We start from the raw sequence: 18835 nt of genomic DNA, 5'->3' as shown, positions 1-18835 counted from the left end.
GATGACGCCAGGTTTCTGAGCAGAGGTTTATGAGCACTCTTTGAGGGGGACTTTCCACACAACAATTCAGGGCCTAATTCTGGCTTTGTTTTTGTCACTGACGAAGTGCCAGTGGTGTCCAGCAGTGCTGGAGTTGTGGGAATGCTCAGGTGGCCAGTGCCAGAGTGTACAGGAGGATGTCTGTCAGATGTCACAGCTGCCTCTGCACTCGGGGATTGGTGGAATTGACACAGCAGCCTTGTGATCCCAGCCTGCAGCACACCAATCCTAAGGAACACGAGTGAAGAGAAAGCCAGGGCAGCAAAAGAACTCACACAGCTCTCCAGGATCACCACTGGAGCAGCAGAGGAGGCTCTCCAGGAGGAACACTGCACAGGGCTCCTGCCAGCATGGGAGGGACCCAAAGCTTGGCATCATCACCAAGGTTGCACCCAAACCCTCAGTGCCAGTCAGGCTGTGCTGAATGTGTCAAATCAGTCCTGCTCCAGGCAGGAGCTGGTCACATTGCTGGTGGAATCAACGTCCTGCCACAGACTTTCACCAGTTGACCCTGGTGATTCCCTTCAACTGAGCGCCCTTTAAAGGCCAGAAGGAACAGCTGCCTACAAAGGAGATGGAAAGTCAGGAAGCAAGTGAGAGAAAAACTGTTCCTTTCATGAGGATTCACCTCACTCATCTAAAATGGGAACTCACTTCCTATCGCATCAAAAAATTCCACCCTCCTGAACACAGAAACCAATCAAGGCACAAATGAAAAACACACCCACCTGAGGCAGCTCCTTGTGAGCACAGTTTAGTCCTCCAATTGGAATGATGTTGGGCATCAAAGGCCTTGGATACTCTAAGACAAATTCTGACCTCAGGAGCCAAACTGAAGCCTGGCGTAAGAGATCCTGCACAGTCACCTCCCGCTGCAGGAACTCCGAAGCCAGTTTTGAGTAGGGTTCAAAGGCAAAATCACAGAGAAAAAGATCTGGGATGTCATGGAGCAGATTCTTCGCCCGCTGGAGAAAGCTCATGTGGTCTGTAAGTTGCGTAAATCCCCTGGGGACATAGGAAGGGGGTCTGGGACACTGAGTGGCTTCAAAATCCAAACCACACGGGATTCCTCGTAGGAAATACACGGCAGGAAGTGAAAGATGCTGCGCCAGGATTGCCCCACAGAGTACGACAGGGTCTGTAAGGAGGGCATCGAACTTGCTCTCCTCAAGGTACCTCATGAGCTCCTTGTTTTGCAGGAGATGTTGACAGCTGGTGACCCCAAAGTTAGTGATTCTTTTAATACCTTTGTACGCTTTAACAAATCTTTCCAGAAAAGATCCTTGTTCAAATGAAAAATGAAAAAAAGCCTGGAATTCTTGCTTTAAGTCTTCCTGTGTGTAGGGGACCGAGTACCTTTTCATCAGAAAGTTCTCCGATGGTTTGATGTGCATAGTGACTTCAGGTGCCACCACCACCACCTCGTGTCCCTTCTGCCCGAGAATGTCCAGCACTTCCTGCATGCTGAGCCAGTGGCTCCCATCCACTGGCACCACCAGGAGCTTCCCAGCAGCAGCCAGACCCAGCAGGGACAGGAGCAGGACCACAGCTCGTGGAGAAGCTCTGAGCCCCGGGGCCATTCCTGCAGGGATCGGGCGAGTGCCACCACAGAGGAAGATCCCCAGCTTAGTGATTTTAAGCGATCTGGTCGCTGGCTTTTATGGATGATCTTTAGACTTATTTGCATTTGGTAAATGTATAATCACGGACACGACAAAGATGGCAGAAAATCTTTTAAAGTTCAGACACAAATCAGGGCAGGATCTGCCCTGGGAAACACCCTCCTCTTTGCATTGGAGGAACACCAGGTTAGGAGGAACACTGCCTGGTTACATCGGGAGGAGGTCAGGAAGTCCAAGGTGCAGCTGGAGCTGAACATTGCAAGGGGTGAAAACAACAACAAGAAGGCCTGCTACGGGTCTGTCAGCCAGAACAGGAAGGTCAAAAGAAGTGTATCCCCCCTGAAAAGCAAGACTGGGAAACTGGTAACAATGGACAAGGTGAAGGCAGAGGGACTCAAGAACTTTCTTCCCTCTATTTTCACTGGCAACCTCTCTTCCCACACCTTTCAAGTGGACAGACAGCAAGATGGGGCTGGGGGAGCAAAATTCCCCTCACTGTAAGAGAAGATCACGTTGGTGACCACTTGAGGAACCCAAACATAAGGGCACCTGATGACCCAAACACATGGGACCCCATGAGATGCATCCCAGAGTCCTGAGGGAATGGGTTGATGGAATTGCAAGGCACTCTCCATGGTATTTGAGAAGTCCTGGCAGTCAGGTGAAGTCCTGGGTAACTGGGAAAAGGGAAACATTGCACCCACCTTTAAAAAGGACAGAAAGGAATCCCCTGGGAACTACCAACCGGTCAGCCTCAACTTTGTGCCTGGGAAGATCATGGAACAGACCCTCCTAGAAGCTTCTAAGGAAATGAGGGATCCTTCAACAAATTGTCTGCTCAAAAGAGCTAATTAACAGATCATTAATTTTCCAAACAAGAATTTTCAGTATAAAATAATCCCTCCCCTCCTGCCAGTCCATATAATTTTCTATTTGCAAAAGATTAGAAAAAATATTAAAGCTTCACATGGGAAACAGTCTGGACTCTTCATCTGTTTTATATCATGACACTGAGGAAAATGAAAAATTGGCTATTTAAGTTCATTTCCCTGCAAGGCCTCTTTTTGGAAGGATGAAGTAGGGGCTGGAAGGAGGAAGGACACGGGCATGGCTTTGGCCAGCTGTTGCTAGAACTGAATTAGCAACTCAGAAATACCATTTGAGATGAGTCTGGGAAGAGTTTGCCCCTGAGCCATGAAAGCAAACAACTTTAATGAACAGGCAGGATTTGCAGACAAGCCCTAATAATGGAAATTATTGCACAGAAGCAATTTTGACAATAGAATCATTTAGTACGGAGATCAATAGCCTACACCAGAATATTTTTAAGGACATTTATCAAACTACTGCAGCTCTAGGCACACCCTTTGTAGGGAAACATTTGGGAAGGCAGCATAAAGCTGTTGCAGATGCAGCTGCTGCCAGAGCAACCAGAGCATTATCTACCACTTGGTGCATTATGGTGCTTCATTTCTAAATTATGAACGGGTGGGTCTATTAAGCAAAGAGATTCCCTGCTTTTAAAAATCAATTGTGAAAGCAAAACCAATTCATGTACAGAATTACAGACGCACAAAGCATTAAACATTCATGTAGTTTACCACGGCAATCGCTGACCTGAGATAATGGCTTTTTCTCTCCGCAGTTTAGACCTTCAGTAAAAACTACGCTGGGCATCAATGGCATGGGATACTCAAACACAAAATCCATTCTTCCAAGCCAAATGGATCCATGGCATAAGACCTCCTTCAGTGTTACTTGTTTGTGAAGAACACTAGAGGCCAGAAGTTCAAATGGCAAATAGGCAAAACTGCAAAGAAAGGAATCTATGGACTTGAGAACTGAGTTTTCCACATGCTGGACAAACGTCATGTGGTCTGAGCTGTCCGTAAACGTTCTTGGGACGTAGGAAGGCAGGTCTGGGCACTGAGCAACCTGCAAATCTGAACTGCACGGAAATCCCTGCAGAGAGAAAACAGACGGGACAGAGAGATGCAGAGCCAGGATTTGTCTGCATGGTACAAGAGGATCCGTGAGAACAGCGTCGAATTCACTGCTTTGGAGATACTGCATCAGATCCCTGTTGTGCAGCAAACTGCCGCAGGAGGAGGTGTAGAGATTGGAGATGAGCGGGACTTTCTCAAGGAGAGCAGTAATTCTTTCACAAAAAGGTTTTCTCTCAAACAGATCATTCCCGAGGGAGTGCACGCGTGCTCTCATCTCTTCCCTGCCTAAGGGCACTGGGTACCTTTTGAGGGTGTGATATTCGGATGCCTCCACGCTTGAGTTCACTTCTGGTGCCACGGTGACAATTTGGTGGCCTTTCTGGCTGAGGGCCACCAGCAGCGAGCGCAGGCTGAGCCAGTGACTCTCATCCATGGGCACCACCAGCAGCCTCCCACCGCCGGCCGAGCACAGCAGGGACAGGAAAAGCAGAACGGAGGCTGAGGAGCTGTATTTACCCACAGGAGCCATGTGCCTAGAAATCCAAACTGCATCCGCCCCGACCTAGCAGCTTTTAAATACAGCCACAGCTCCCTGCCAGATTCCCACATTCCCCCTTAACGACCCGGCTGCCCCAGCAGAACCATTCACTGGTAACCATTCAAGGCATTGATGAACCATTGAAGTGATAAATGAATTTGGGTTGGGCAGAACTGGGCTGGGTATGTGAGGCTTCCTTCCGCTTCAACCTGTGCTGATTGATGTTAGATTGAAAGTAAAATAAAATTTTGGCTTTGCCAAAATAAAACCCCAAGAATAGTGCTGGCACTTGAAAGTAACCAGGCTTGCTGAAAGCAGGTATAAAATGGTTTATTTCTTTCCTTCTTTTTGAGAAGCATTTTACAGCTGCTCTGAAATGCTTGGCGAGTTTATGTTTAAAATTATACAATTGTGCCACTCTACAGCACAGTATCTGTGTAAACCCTCAGGAAGAGGCTCTGGGATTTACACACGGCTCAGCACTGGAGCCAGGAACACCACCAGGTACGAACTGAATCCACTGGAGGAGCAGACGGGTTTGCATCAGTGAAGGAAAACCACTGAGCTGATGCTGTCACGCACAACACTCCTTGTTCTCACCCTGATCTATCTCTCTCCATCATTTTCTCCTTCCAGGAGCAATAGGAAGAAATCAGGGGTGAACAATCAGTATTTTCGCAATAAATATTGCTGCTGGACTATGATCTTTACCCCCTGGGGGGAAAAAAAAAAAAAAAAAAAGAGAGAGAGAGCCTTGCCTGTGGAGAAGAGTTTGGTTCCAAGCTGGAGCGGCTCCGTGGCTTTGCCCGCAGGCAGGACGTCCTGCTGCTTTCCCAGAGGATCTGCCTGGCATTGTCCCTGAGGAGCTGTTAAGCCGCTCTGATGGACAGAACAGACTGGGAAAAGCACTGCCCTGATAAGAGGGGCTTGGGAACAACTTGCAAGAGACTTCTGTGAGAAAGCAGAGCAACAGAAACAAACAACTCAGTGCTGGCATCAGGGACGTGCAGGAGTGAAGCAAAGCCCGAGGGTAGGGCAAGTTGGCTCTGGGGAGGGTGGAGAAAGCAAATCTCTTTTCTTGTGAAGCTTCTCTCCTTCATGTTCACAAAAGCCTAAGAATCTGAGGGAAGAGTAAGAGAAGAGTGGTGATAGCAGGAGGAATCCATTCCCGAGGGCTCTGGGAAGGCTGGCAAGTGAAAAAAGTTCGAGGGAAGACGAGAGGAGAGTTTGTTGATTTTCAAGTAATGTTCACAAAGATAAAATTTCATCCTTTTTAGGAAACCAAGTGATTTATTGCTGAGACAATAAATCAGCAATATTTGACGCTAACTAAATATGACACTAACTACAGATCCATCATTGCTGAGGAGAGTTCCCTACTCCTTTATCTCCTCTTCCACCTAATCCCTGGCTGACAGCACAAGCAAGCACAAATACACGTTGCACGCAGCTAATGTACATCCTGAGCACCACTGAGCTACTCAGGGGCTTTTTATACCACGGATTCCCCAGCAACCACCCATCAACGTTTCCCCATCCAAACTGGATGCCTCCTAAAATTGCAGCTGAGACTTCAGCTCTTTGTCATGGAAAGCTGTTACACCAAAACCTTCACACGAAATATGAGCCTTTGACTCCAAAGCTGCTGGTGCATAAAAGAGAATGTGATGCTCTTGCACATCACCCAGTGAGTTACTTTTCTGACTAGATAAGCAGCTAATGGTCTTGAAGAAATATTCTCCTGCCTTTTACGTGAGGCAAAGAATTATTGGAAGAGCTGTTATAACTCACTTTTTTCTTGCCTGAGGATTTGTGTGCCTGATTTCAGCTGGAATTAAACACAACACAGCACATGATGGCCTCACCAAACAAAATCCCCATGTTGAGCAAACCCAAAGTAAGGAGGTGGAATGACATCTTGTGCTCCTGGCCTGGTTTTTATGTGGACTGGCTGTACAGAAAGTCTTAAGCTAAATTATGTCCTTAGGTAGAATCTCAGAATGGTTTGGGTTGGAAGAGACCTTAAAAACCATCCCTTTCTACCCCCTGCCATGGGCAGGGACACCTCCCACTATCCCAGGCTGCTCCAAGCCCCAATGTCCAGCCTGGCCTTGGACACTGCCAGGGATCCAGGGGCAGCCCCAGCTGCTCTGGGCACCTGGTGCCATGGCCTCGCCGCCCTCACAGGGAAGAATTTTTTCCCAATATCCCATCCAATCCTGTCCTCTGGCAGTGGGAATCTATTCCCCTTGTCCCATCACTCCAGGCTCTTGTAAATAGTCTCTCTCCAAGAGAGAGATGAGATACATCCCTATCAAATACCTCATTGGATCGTGCAGGTGTGTGACTGCCACAACCCTTCCCAGCCAGCCACTGACCTGAGATAAGGGCTTCTTCTGTCCACAGTGGATGCCTCCAATGAAAACCATGTTGGGCATGACAGGCATGGGATACTCAAAGACAAAGTCGATTCTCTTCAGCCAGACGGATCCATGACTTAAAAGCTCCGTCATTGTCACCGGCTTTTGGAGGAACTCCGAGGCCAGCTCTTCGAACGGAGCATAGGCAATACTGCAGCTGAAGGACTCGGAAAGGGCAATCAGGAAGTTCTTCACCCTCTCGGAGAACGTCATGTGGTCCGTGTAGACCGAGAACATGCGTGGGATGTAGGAGGGCGGGTCCGGGCTCTGAGCCGCATGAACGTCTATGGCACACGGAACCATCCGCAGGAAGAAAACACTGGGGATGGAGAAGTGCAGGGCAATGATCTGCCCACAAGGTGACACGGGATCCGTGAATATGACATCGAAGTGACTGTCTCCAATGTACTTCATCAGCTCCTGGTTGTACAGCAAGGACTTGCAGGAAGCTTGAAACATGGCCCCGCTCTTCCGGTAATCTCCCAAAACCTTCCAGAATCTCACCAGGAAAGGCTCTTGGCTGAAACATCTTGCAGCAGTGGAGTGTATGTGTTCTTCCATATCCTCCTTCTTGAACGGCACAGGGTAGGTTTTCGTCTTGTAGAAATCCGAGGAATCAATCAGGAGCGTGCTGTCCGGTGCCACAACCACGATTTCATGCCCTCTCTTGCTCAGCTCGACCAGCACTTTCCTCATGCTGAGCCAGTGGCTGCCCTCCATGGGGATCACCAGCAGCTTCCCGGCGCCGGCCGGGCTCAGGAGGCACAGGAAGGGGAGAAGCAGTGCCACCAGCATGGTGTGGAGAGTGCAGAGAGGAACCCTGGCACAGGAGAGGCCGGGGTGCTTTGCCGGCTTTTGTAGCCGTCCTCCACCTCTGCCCTTTTGACTCACCTCCCATTTCAGGTCCGCACACCTTTGCACGCAACAAGGTCGCGGCAAGTAATAAATGATTATGAAAGGTTCAGAGCACGTTTGGACTTCAAAGGTGGCTTTGCGTGAGCCAGGAAAGGTGTGTCACCTTCACACACGCCAGGCAAAGGTTATTGGGTCAATGCCACCTTCTTCCCTCAGCAGGAAGGGAAGAAGGTTTGTGGCACTTCTTGCCACTGATGCCTTAGGTTTTAACTTTTCCATTTTTCACATCCTGCACTGCCTGGTGTGTGACTCTGAAGTTTCTCATAGCCTGTTGACTTCTGCTCTCTCATGCCAGGCAGACATAACAAAGCCTCTCCAAGGACACTCAGACTGTCTTAGACCCAAAAGTATAAACCAAAAGCTTCTAAGGGGGGCAAGCGGAGGGAAGATTAAATTATTAAACTGAAGCTTTAATTGGAGAATTAACCCTGCTATGCAAATGAACCAAACTTAAAAAGTGTGAAAAGCTCATGACCTGTTGTCCATCTTGGGGTCCATCTTGGCAGTAGCCTCTGGCTCCCCAGGGGGTACCTTTGAAGGCCTTTGAAATAAATACCTCTTTTATTCCCTTACTCCTGTCCAGTCTCTGTTTCTCTCAAGGCATCACCACCAGCCCGTCACCCCAAGGTCTGACAACAAAATGCAGGGAAAATCCATGGAAAAAAATGCACCCACGGAGTGGGTGGGCAGAAACACTGCTGACCACACATGGGAGGATTGAGCCTATAAAGAGAGCCCTGAAATTACCCTTTTCCATCAGTGCCACTGAAGGCTGACAGAGTTGTCACAGACTGAGATAATTTAGCATTTTTGAAAGCATTTTCTTTTCTAATGAAATTGATAAAAGTTGTACAGTGAAGCATAACTTATAGTAAAGATAAATATGAGAAATCAGTGTTGCAATACCTGGATTTTGGTTTTGTTTGGGGTTTTTTTCAGTAGCCAAAACCAGTTGGCACCCTTGAGAGAAATTAGTTTTTCTTTATGCAAACTTGCATTTTTTCGAAGATAAGCAGCCAACAGAATATCTTTCCTCATCTCCCTATATACCTTTCACCTAACCCCTTATCCTATCAGGTATAAAATGAAGTTGCAAAAGAGCAGTTCACCCTTGTACCCCAGATAACAAAAACCAACACCACCTTCCACAAAGGCATGAGTCGTTCATGGCCAATGAAGGGTCAGTTCATGACCAGTGCTGGGGTCAGTTCATGATCCCAACCCTGTGTGTCCAGATCCTTCTTGGTTATAAATTGCTGGGGGTTTAATGCTGGTGATTACCACTCATAAAAGTTTATAAGCAGGTCAATATGGGAAACAATTTCCTTCTCCAGGGTATTCCAGGCTCTTCACCCTTGCTGGAGCTTTCCTTCCCATGCAGTTTCTGCATGTTCCTTCCCAAGCCTAGTGGGAAACCTTGGACTTTGCTGAGAGGCTGCCCTCCAAAAGGAACAGCAGCTCCATCACCCACACTGATCCCAACGTGGATTAACTTAATGGGGATTTTCAAGCAGCTCAGAGGAAGGAGATGCACAGAAGATCGGCCATGACCTCAGACAAGGCTGCCAAATGAACACTGGAATGTTGGTACACAAAAACCCAAAGAGAAATTTAGAGAAGATATCCATACCCTAAAAAGCTTAAAACCCAATTCAATAGCCAACAAAAGTAGGGGAGGATGGAACTGAAGATAATTTCTTTTTGGGATTAGATACTGACACCTTGACGATAAAGGCAGATGGAAAGGAATCGATCTGGTTGATGGCTGTGATAGGAAATGGGTAAAATCTTCAGTCCTATAACCTCCACTGTGGATGAAAGGAGAAGAGATATATGGAAGTATGGACAGACAGTCCATGAGACAGCTGGGAAAGGAGGACACCAAAATTCTTCGGTTCAACAAAGGATCTTATCATTTCCATAAAAGCTACACGTCACCTAAATTGTCCTAATTAAGCCTGATAAGGCTTTAGGTTTGTCAGGATGTGATATAATCTGAATGCTGGATACTAGGAAATAACATTTCTGCATCATGCAGGATTTCTCTCTTTAAGCACCAAGCTGTTGTCAGTCAGGATTTGATGTAAGGATGTGAGTGACATCCCCTGCCCAGGATGGCAGGGGGTTAGAATGAGATAATCCTGAAGGTCCCTTCCAACCCAAACCATTCTGCCATTCTATGATACATTTACATTTTTGCCCTTTCAGTATAAAAACGGAATTAAAGTTTGTACCTGAGACAGTTCTTTCTTCTGAGCACAGTTAATCCCTCCGATAAATGCCATGTTTGGCATCACTGGTCTTGGGAACTCAAACACAAAATCGTATCTCATCAGCCAGAAAGATCCACGGCTCAGGAGTTCCGTCGCTGTCACTTTCTTTTTGAAAACCTCATATGCAAGTTCTTCAAAGTTAACATAGAGAGGCTTACAGTAAAAGAGCTCCAGCAGATGGACCAGCATGTTCTTCACCCTTTGGGAAAACGTCATGCTGTCTGAATTATCCAGGAATAATCTGGGGACATAGGAAGGAGGGCTTGGACACTGGGTAGCAGCAGAATCCATCCCACAGGGAAAGCCCCGCAGGAAGTAGACGGAAGGAATGGAAAGATACTCAGCCACCAGGGGCCCACACATCAGGATGGGATCCGTGAAAATCACGTCAAATTTGCCCTCTTTCAAGTACTGCATCAGCTCCTCGTTCCGCAGAAGGCTCTTACAGTTGGTGAAAAAGACCGAGGAGATTTCTATTGTGCTTTGATACGAGGTGAGAACAACATTCAGAACAGATTGTTCAATAAAATGAGCATTAACATAGGTCTTGAGCACTTCACCCAAGTACTCGTCTGTGTAAGGTATTGGATACACTTTCACTGTGTAGTTCTGAGGCTCCTTTGACTTCATGTACAGACTGGTTGAGGGTACAAGCACAACCACTTCGTGCCCCTTTTGCTGCAGTTTCTCCACTACTGGGCGCATGCTGAGCCAGTGACTCCCATCCTGAGGTATCACCAGGATCTTTCCACCTTCAGCCAGGATTAAAGACGATGTCAGGAGGAGAAATATCCATGTACCACGGTAACAAAGAGCCATTTCGGTGGCAGTGAATCAGAGAGCTCTGCTCCAGACGGATCCACGCAGTCCTTTATATGACAGTCCATGCAACTAAGCAGGGAATTTATTTGCCACAGAAATTAATATTTAACTTCCCAGTACAGTTGTGGTAAGCCTGTGACATTGCAGATGTTTGTGGAAGGGAAAGGAAGCCACGTCCTTAGTAAAACATTTGTACTTTCTGTTAGTGTGTAAACTTGGAAGTCTGTCAGTACATGACACTAAGAGCAGGGGTGTCATGTTGTAAAAATAATTGTGGTTAAAACCATTGACCTGGTAAATAGTGGGCGAGAAAATAATAAAAACACACCCAGCAGAATGGCTGCAACTCCATTCCTGAGGACACGAGGCTGATGTTAAATTCCCACTCACTGGAAGCAGCCAAACCTGCACCTCTTACGAATATGTCACAGCCACCAGGATGCACCACGCAATCCCAAATCCGAGGAGAACATTCCTGATTGGCTTTCTTCCTCCTGGTACCACACCAAAACAATGAACTAATTGACGGATTCAGGGCGAACAAAGGGAAAGGAGGCCGGCACAGGGACACAAAGAAGGAGTCTTGGTCTTTTGAAAACCCTTTTCATGTATTGTGAGCAAGACAAAATCCGGGAGGAGGTGTGATACTTTATACTAATCCCACTGGTAGCACACACACACACGGAAATCCCCCACAAGCAAACCAGGCTGCTGAGCTCTCCTCCTCTCGCAGACACAGGTGAAGCAAACAACCACATCCAGGTGCCTCCGGGACCTCTTCAGCCAGGAGCTCCTTCCCTCTCCCACATTCCCTTCCGAGCAGCCCAACTTTGATGAGGAGAGATCCTTTCCAGATTAAATTAGCCAGCAAGTCTGTTGGACCTGTGCGTTTGAATCCACTCACAAGGAGGCACAAACAGTCCCTGAAGTTCACATTTCCTGAGGGAGGAATTGATTGCTGAGGTGTTAAGAATAAAATTAGGTGCTAACAGCCCTGCTTGGGTTTGATTAGGGTGGTGTGACCCCTTGCTTGCTGCCATTCGCTGCAATTCCCTGGAACCCTGCAGTGAACCGAGGCCCTCAGGGCTTTGCTGCAGGAATATTTTGTCTTTGAGCGAGTAAAAGCAATGCCAGAGCGAAGTCTTTTGGGTGGTGCCAAGGAAGAAGTCCTTGTGGTGAAAAACTATCATCAGCACAAAGTTTTTCCTGTTCTTTTTGTAAGTGGTGGTGGAATTCCCAGCATCCTCAGTCTGGAGAAACAAATCCTTACAGCCTTAGGCAAAGGGATTTTTCTCATGACACCCAGAGGGTGCTGGGACTGCCCTGAGTAGCTCCACTCTGTCACACTGGACAGGGAAAACCAATTTCTGGAGAGGCCCAACACAGGAGAGGTGTGAAGAGATTTACAAAAATTTCTCAATAAATGCAGGAAATCTGGATGCAAAGGGTTTATTGCAACTGCCGTGACAAGAGCTGACCAAATGAACTTGGAAGCTGCTGCTTGGTGCATTTTTTACTCTGGACTCAATCTGATTTTCGGTAGCAAAACCAGTTGGCTGAAAACAGCCGAAACAAGTTAATTCCCCTTGACTATAACAGAAACAGTCTCGTGATAGGACGGCCACACTTTCTTACGGACTCCACAGACTCCCTACTTTTTGTACCAGACCATCAGAGCAAAAACTGTGGGAAAAGTGAGGCAGCAAAAGAAAGGGCAAGAGAAATTAGAGATGAAGGGAGGACAGATAAAGAAAGGAGGAAGTTCTTCTATTAGCTCAGGATCAGCTGAGGTCAGATCTAAGCTGGGTAATTATTATTGAGAAAATTAACAGCCAGGCTCATTTTTTCAAGGCAACAGATAAGTTTATACGTGTTTGCTTTTCATTATGAGTAGGTGCTCGTTAACAGCTCCCGGTTTATGTGTAAACAAGGAGCTGAGGAACTGAGGACTCTGAAGGTGAAGGCCAGGTGTCTGCATGGAGGAAAGCTTTCCCTACTGGATACTAAAGGACACCAAGGCTTGGGTGGGCCGGGACTGCAGGTTTGCTTTCCTCTCAGAAGTGATAAAGCTTGTGAGGGTTATTCCAGGGAGCCTCTTGGAGCTCGCAGGGAGGGATGGAGCAGCCTCTCCAGGCTTATCCATGGAGGAATCCTCGTGTAATTGAACCCAGACCCTTTTCTTGGTGCTAAGCAGTGTGTGGCAAATGCAGGTCGGTGGCTGCTGACGGGAACCTGCCTGATCCCCCCTCAGGTTTTTTGCAGTGTGGAGATGCACTAACTTCAGGGGAAAAGCAAACCGTAAAAGCAATTATAGGAGTTGGAAAGGAATCGAAATTTTTGTGAGAGCAATAAGCAAATCACAGAACACAGATCATTTCCAGGGCAGCTGTTTCCTAAGCCATAAATAGAAACCTTGTGAAAAAGAGAGGATGTGATCCTGAAATTAATGGCTGTATCCTCACAGAAGGGTGACACTGAAGGCTGCTCAGGTAACTTTCATTGGAGCATTTCCTAGCCCTGACTTCTGTAGGGAAAATACCAATTTATTTGATATTTGTAAATCTGATACTCTGACAACCTTTCTAGGTTTTTGTGCACAGACCTCTCTCAAATATTGGACACACCTTGGAGAAGGTGTTCTAATTCAACCAGAAGAGAGAGTTCTTGCAGAAAGGGAAACTGAGGCAGCAGCTCCCTCTGATAGGAGGGGATTTTTGTTGAAAGAACAGTGTTTTACAGCTTCCTTCAATATCTCTTCTGTAAAACATGGGAGATGCAGGGAACGAGAGGAAACTGGAGGCGACAGTGGGACGAATTGCTTGGATAGAGCAGCACTTTCAGGCTGATTCAGTTTAATTGCATCTTTGGAAGGACCAGGTAGAAATGTCTCCTTATCAGAGCTTCCCAGGTGCCGCTGGCTCTGGCTGGAGGATTTTAAAACAGGACCCGTACTCTTAACCCTTGTGCTGGAGAGAAAAAGTTGTTTATTCAGTAGCACTTTTCATTACTTGAGGAGCTACCTACTTAAACCTGGGGTTAGTTCAATGTTTTCAGTTCAGCAGTTGTTTCAGTAAGTATTGGGAGGTTTGGGTTAGAAAGAACCAGGGAGAACTTTGGAAGGTGGCTGCAGCTTAAATTCCGGAACTGAACTTTGCTTTGATCAAATCATGCTAACTTTGCTTTGCTGAGCTGGCCAAGAAAGCAACTTTGCATTGACCCTGGCTAAAGATGAGATTGTCACCAGCGTGTCTCAGGGCTCACAGTTTGAGTTTATTTGCAATGTCACCACCAGCCTTCAGGTACTTCTGGAGTCAAGATACTGGCTCTGATTCCTGCCAACCTTGTGTTAAACTTGGTTCACTTGAAGAGTTGGCAACTTGGGATTTCTCTGCCTGTTAACGAAGGTGTAATTGCTGCCAAGACAGATGCCCACGCAAAGTGCAGGACAGGAGGAAATCAGCCTGAGGCAGCTTAGCCAAGGTGTAAATGCAGTTTGTGTTCCCCCAGGCCCAGCCCTGTGGTCTCCTGTTCCCCCACAACCTCTGCAATGATCCTTACAGAATTTAGGATTGAATTCCCAGCTGGATAAGACACGTAGGGCCACTTCTGCACAAGCCTGAGCTCCTTCAGCTCAGAGCAGCTCCTCCACAGGAGCACACTGATACAGTGGAGAGGAGCTCTTACCTGGAATGAGACCACAGTGCTCCATTCCCCTGCCTGTGGAAAACTCTGGAAGTGGTGTAACAGAAAGGAGTGTGGATTCCTTGTCTGATAAAGAATCTGCATTTTGAATCTCTTCTTCTCTCTCCCTCTCCCAGTAATCCTTTTTCTTTTCTTACCAGTTGAGCAACGGGTTCAATAGGCTTTGGGGAACTATTTGTTCTCCTAGGATTATGTTTCTGAACAGTAATGAGCAACCCAGGGCTTTACCAGTGTGTGTGAATAGGCAGATTTCATTTCTCCCTTTGACTCACTTTACTCTTGTTTGCACTCTGCTGCTGGGCACTATTCAAAGTAAAATAGGAGAAATTCCCCTGCTGTCTGTAGAAAGCGTAGCTAGGAAAGGAGACCGAAGAAAGGAGAAATGCAGAAGATTTTTCCAGGTGTGGAACATGTGATTTTCATCTAATGGGAGTGTGAAGACAGGAGCCAGCAGGGATAAAACAAGGGCAAGATGTCTCTGCCCTTGTGGCAAAGTTACAAACTCTTTGCAGCTCTGAGATCTTCAGGATATAAAAGCAAAGAGCTACATTGTGCAACCAGCAGGAATTTGCATCTTAAATCTCAAACGAGTGCCACTCTTAAGAGCCTGACATGAGAGGATGCCTTAGATATAATATCATTCTAATATTCTACTTTATAATATTATTCTTTGCCTTATTTATCAGGTTCAGAGGGCTCTTCATAAGGCTGTCAAAGAGCATAAAAGAAATCTGAAACAAGAAAGAAAAAGCCCACCCCTTCAGCTCAAAGATATAGTGCAGAGATATTGTGTGGCCACAATTCAGAAGCAAGGGAGCAATTTCCTAGGAAAGAGATTTGTGTCCTGCTTTGTGCCTGGAGAGAAATGCCCGGTGTTATCATTTTAGAGATTACACGGTGACTATCCAAATAGATTGAGATTTCTAGATTAGCTTTAAAAACCCTGCAAAAGAATTCTGGTAAAAGCAAATGTCAAGGAATAGATATGAAAATTTATCTGAGTTCTGCATTCAAGTGTCTTTCAGCAAATCCACGACTGTAAGGTTATTTGTTGCGATTTCAGCATGACATTTATGTTTCACCCCCACAAACAGGAGTTAACTTAGCACAGACAGCCTGTTTGGAAAGAATCTGTCATGAAAATACAACTAAAGTGAATAAACTGACGCTGATGAGCCTGGAGTTAAAAACAAAAGATGACTCTTGGGTTTTTGGTCAGATGAAAGAAATAGATGTCAGGTTCCATTAAAATGAAATCAAAACTGGATCTGGTTGGTGGATAACACACACTCACTGAGGACAGTAATTTCCATCTGGTAGATGAAATCCCTTTTTGTTGGTTTTGTTAGAAAACCCTCATTAATTCAAATAAATCTCTATCGAGGTACTTTGATTTCAGCCTGTGGAAAACAACTACCCAAACCTGGCTGAATTAAATCATTACCAGAAATTTAAAAAATAAATCAATAGTGATAAACTTCCTGAAACAACACCGTGGCTTTTCACTGGAAAATGTACAGTTTGGAGGAGAAGGAACATTACCTTAGGCAGTGGCTTCTTCTTGGCACAGTTGATCCCCCCAACAAAGACCATGTTGGGCATCACTGGCCTGACGTAATCGAACACAAAGTCAAACCTCAGGAGCCAAATGGCAGCGGAGTTCACAATGTCCATGAGGGACATGTCCCTCTGAAGAACTTCTGAGGAAAGCTTGAGTGCTTCTCCATAGAAACCATTGCAGTAGTCAAGCTCCAAGAGGGAAATCAGGGCGTTTTCCACCCTCTGGAAAAAAGTCATGCGGTCCGAGTTGAAGGTGAACAGTCTCGGGACGTAGGACAGAGGGCTCGGGCACTGCGGGGCTGCAAAGTGCAGGTTGCACGGGAATCCCCTCATGAAGAACACAAAGGGCAGGGAGAGATGATGGGCCAGGATGGGCCCGCACATGAAGGCCGGGTCTGTCAGGATGGCGTCAAAGCTGCTTTGGTTGAGGAACCTCAGGGTCTCCTGGCTGCGGAACATGTCCTTGCACTGCCCAAAGAAGGTGCTGAAAACGTGCACCGAGGCCTTGTACATGGCCAGGGCGTTCAGGGGGAAAGGCTTCTCTGTCAGGTGCGTGGCGACGTATTCCTGAAAGGAGTTATCCAGCTCTTCCAGGGTCTGTGTCACCGGGAACGTGACCACCTTGTAGGCCTGCGTCGTCTCTATCTGCCAGCTCACCTCGGGAACCACCACCACCACCTCGTGTCCTCTCTCACTCAGCTTCTCCACCACTTCCTGCATGCTCAGCCAGTGGCTTCCCACCATGGGCACCACCAGGAGCTTCCCTCCGTCCGAGAGGCCGGGCAGGAGGAGGAGGATGGAAATCCAGGCACAGCAAAGCCTCAAAGCCATGCTGCTGTGGCCACAGTAGGGGCTGTGGAAGAGAGTCCTGCAGGTTGTAGCCTGAAGAGACTTCGGAAAGCAACTGATGGGTGGATTCTTTGAGTTGTGCTCTGTGATAATCCTGTAGTTAATGATTCACTGCTTTGAATTGTGGGTGGTTTGCTGTTTTGCCTTCTCCTTCCTTGGAAAGCCAGATTGGGTGACCCTCTCAGTGCTGAGTCACTGGTGTTCGATGAGCTCCTTGACCTGCTACTTGGATCCCTCAGGACTCCTTGTCTTTGTTGTATCTCGTGTTTCACCTTGGCCAGGACCCAGGGAGGCAAACTGGGTGTGAACAACTCTCAGCACAGCAGTAGCAAATGAATACAGCCTCTCTGTGCTGGAGACACAGATCCTCAGATGATTCCTCCAGGGATGGAGCAGGAGACCCTTAAGGCTCTTGTGAGCCGGCAGGAATCTCCTCGGTGCCAGGGACACCACGAAGAGGTGCTGAGAGAGGCTGGCCTGGCAGCTGAAGCCCAGGTTCTCCCTTTACAGAGCTGTTTCCCAGCCTGGGAGGTGGCCCTCAGGTAGCTGAAAACTCCTCCCCACAGAACTAAGACAAGCACTAAATGTGTTTTAGCAACCAGAGGAGCCTCAGGTTTGAGATCTGACTCAGCAAAGGAGCAGGTTCAGCACAGATGAGATTTCCCAAGATCCATCAGCCTCACAGCATTGCCATTGATGCCAAAACTAAAAATAATGCACCCCAGGATATTCAGAGCCATGCAGCTTCCATCCCTCAGGCACACGACTTATCTCCCTTCGTGCCACAGTCTGTGCACCAAAATGAACTGCATTGTTTTCCTCATATCAGCCTTATTTCTTTTTCTCATTTTACCAATGTCTTTAATTATTTCTTCACGTGGAGAAACTACTGGAAAAGTGGCAGAGAGCAGCTTTCTTTCAGAAAATAAAATATTTGCGCTTTAGGGGGGAGAAGCTCTGAGGTAAAAGTGACTAAAATTCTCTCTGAACCTTTCATTATAAACTGTAAAGAAAAAGCATAATAATAATAATAATGATAGCTACTAAATAAATTGAGATTTTTATAAAGCACACTTAGAGCTGGTTGTTGGGGAGCAGCCCAGTTTAGCCAGCAGCATTTTCTCACAGAAAAAGGTTAATTTATGTGTTCTGTGATGGCACCCCAGCTGTTTGCTGAAGTGGGGTGAGGAGAGGGCTGGCGGGGAAATGTCCTGCCCTCCCCTCCCTCCTGCTGCAGGATGAATTTTCCATCCAAAGCTTCAGCCTGAGGAGTGGGTGCAAAGGCAATCCCGGGGTGGGTGAAGTTAATCAGTACCTCAGTTTGTTTGTGAACTTGCCAAAGGCTCCCTCAGTGGGCCTGATTATCCCAGGTTATCTCAGCCAGGAATTCTGGATGAGCTGGACTTTGCTGGGTTCAAGGCAGGGCGAGGTAAAAGTCACTCCCTGCTTACATGTGAGCAAGGGGACAGTGGGAACGCTGGATTTGGGGCAAAAGTCACAAATTTGGGGGCAGCCCTGTCCCGGGAGGGGCAACAGAGCTGGGGAAGGGGCTAAAAAATCTCCTGAGCTGAAGGAACTGGGGGTGTTCATGGAGAAAAGGAGGCTCAGGGGGGACCTTGTCGCTCTCTACAATTCTCTTGACAGGAGGCAGGTTGGGATTGGGCTCTTCTGCCATGTCCCAAGGGAAAGGACGAGAGGAAATGGTTTCAAGGTGCACCGGAGTGGGTATTAGAAAAAAGAATTCCCTGGAAGAGTGGTTAAGCACTGGAAGAATTTGCTCAGGGTGGTGGCGGAGTCACCGTCTCTGGAAGTGTCCATGAGGAGCCTGGATGTGGCACTTGGGGACATGGTTCGGGGGTGATGATGGCTGTGCTGGGGTGAGGGAGGGACTGGGTGATCCTGGAGGTCTTTTCCAAGCTTGATGATCCTGTCAGGTGCAGGGTGGGCCATTCCAGGCTCAGGAGGGAGTTGTTAGGGTAGCTACAACACACCTGCCAAGGCTGGAATAAATCCATGACAGGAGATCCCAAACCCCTCTAATAAACCCATGGTGGGAGGTCCCAAACCCGTCTAATGAATCCATGAAAAGAAAGCCTCAAACCCCTCTAATAAATCCATGGCAGGAGATCCCCAAATCCCTCTAATAAAT

At 47.3% G+C, this 18835-nt stretch overlaps 4 protein-coding genes across 4 annotated transcripts; all 4 read right to left on the bottom strand.

Moving 5' to 3' along the window:
- Positions 1-6: 6 nt before the first annotated feature.
- On the bottom strand, positions 7-1696 carry LOC121668039 (UDP-glucuronosyltransferase 1A1-like). Its single transcript, XM_042035423.1, has one exon. It carries the CDS (start codon positions 1617-1619, stop codon positions 705-707), a length of 915 nt encoding a protein of 304 aa, XP_041891357.1. The 5' UTR covers positions 1620-1696; the 3' UTR covers positions 7-704.
- Positions 1697-3529: 1833 nt separating this feature from the next.
- LOC121668000 (UDP-glucuronosyltransferase 1A1-like) lies at positions 3530-7729 on the bottom strand. The gene is made up of 3 exons (XM_042035351.1): positions 6468-7729; positions 3910-4113; positions 3530-3623 (listed from the first exon to the last, which is right to left on the bottom strand). Exons 1-3 carry the CDS (start codon positions 7358-7360, stop codon positions 3530-3532), a joined length of 1191 nt encoding a protein of 396 aa, XP_041891285.1. The 5' UTR covers positions 7361-7729.
- Positions 7730-9660: 1931 nt separating this feature from the next.
- On the bottom strand, positions 9661-11448 carry LOC121668043 (UDP-glucuronosyltransferase 1-6-like). The gene has a single exon (XM_042035425.1). It carries the CDS (start codon positions 10570-10572, stop codon positions 9685-9687), a length of 888 nt encoding a protein of 295 aa, XP_041891359.1. The 5' UTR covers positions 10573-11448; the 3' UTR covers positions 9661-9684.
- Positions 11449-14952: 3504 nt separating this feature from the next.
- On the bottom strand, positions 14953-16757 carry LOC121667999 (UDP-glucuronosyltransferase 1-6-like). The gene is made up of 2 exons (XM_042035350.1): positions 15820-16757; positions 14953-14985 (listed from the first exon to the last, which is right to left on the bottom strand). Exons 1-2 carry the CDS (start codon positions 16666-16668, stop codon positions 14953-14955), a joined length of 882 nt encoding a protein of 293 aa, XP_041891284.1. The 5' UTR covers positions 16669-16757.
- Between the last annotated feature and the right edge of the window lie 2078 nt (positions 16758-18835).

The sequence above is a fragment of the Corvus kubaryi genome, unplaced genomic scaffold, assembly GCF_017639235.1.
Source record: "Corvus kubaryi isolate FWS band 111438036 unplaced genomic scaffold, C.kubaryi_AGA036_p1.0 37383, whole genome shotgun sequence".
NCBI classification, from domain to species: Eukaryota; Metazoa; Chordata; class Aves; order Passeriformes; family Corvidae; genus Corvus; species Corvus kubaryi.
This window is presented reverse-complemented; position numbering and strand designations above follow the sequence as displayed.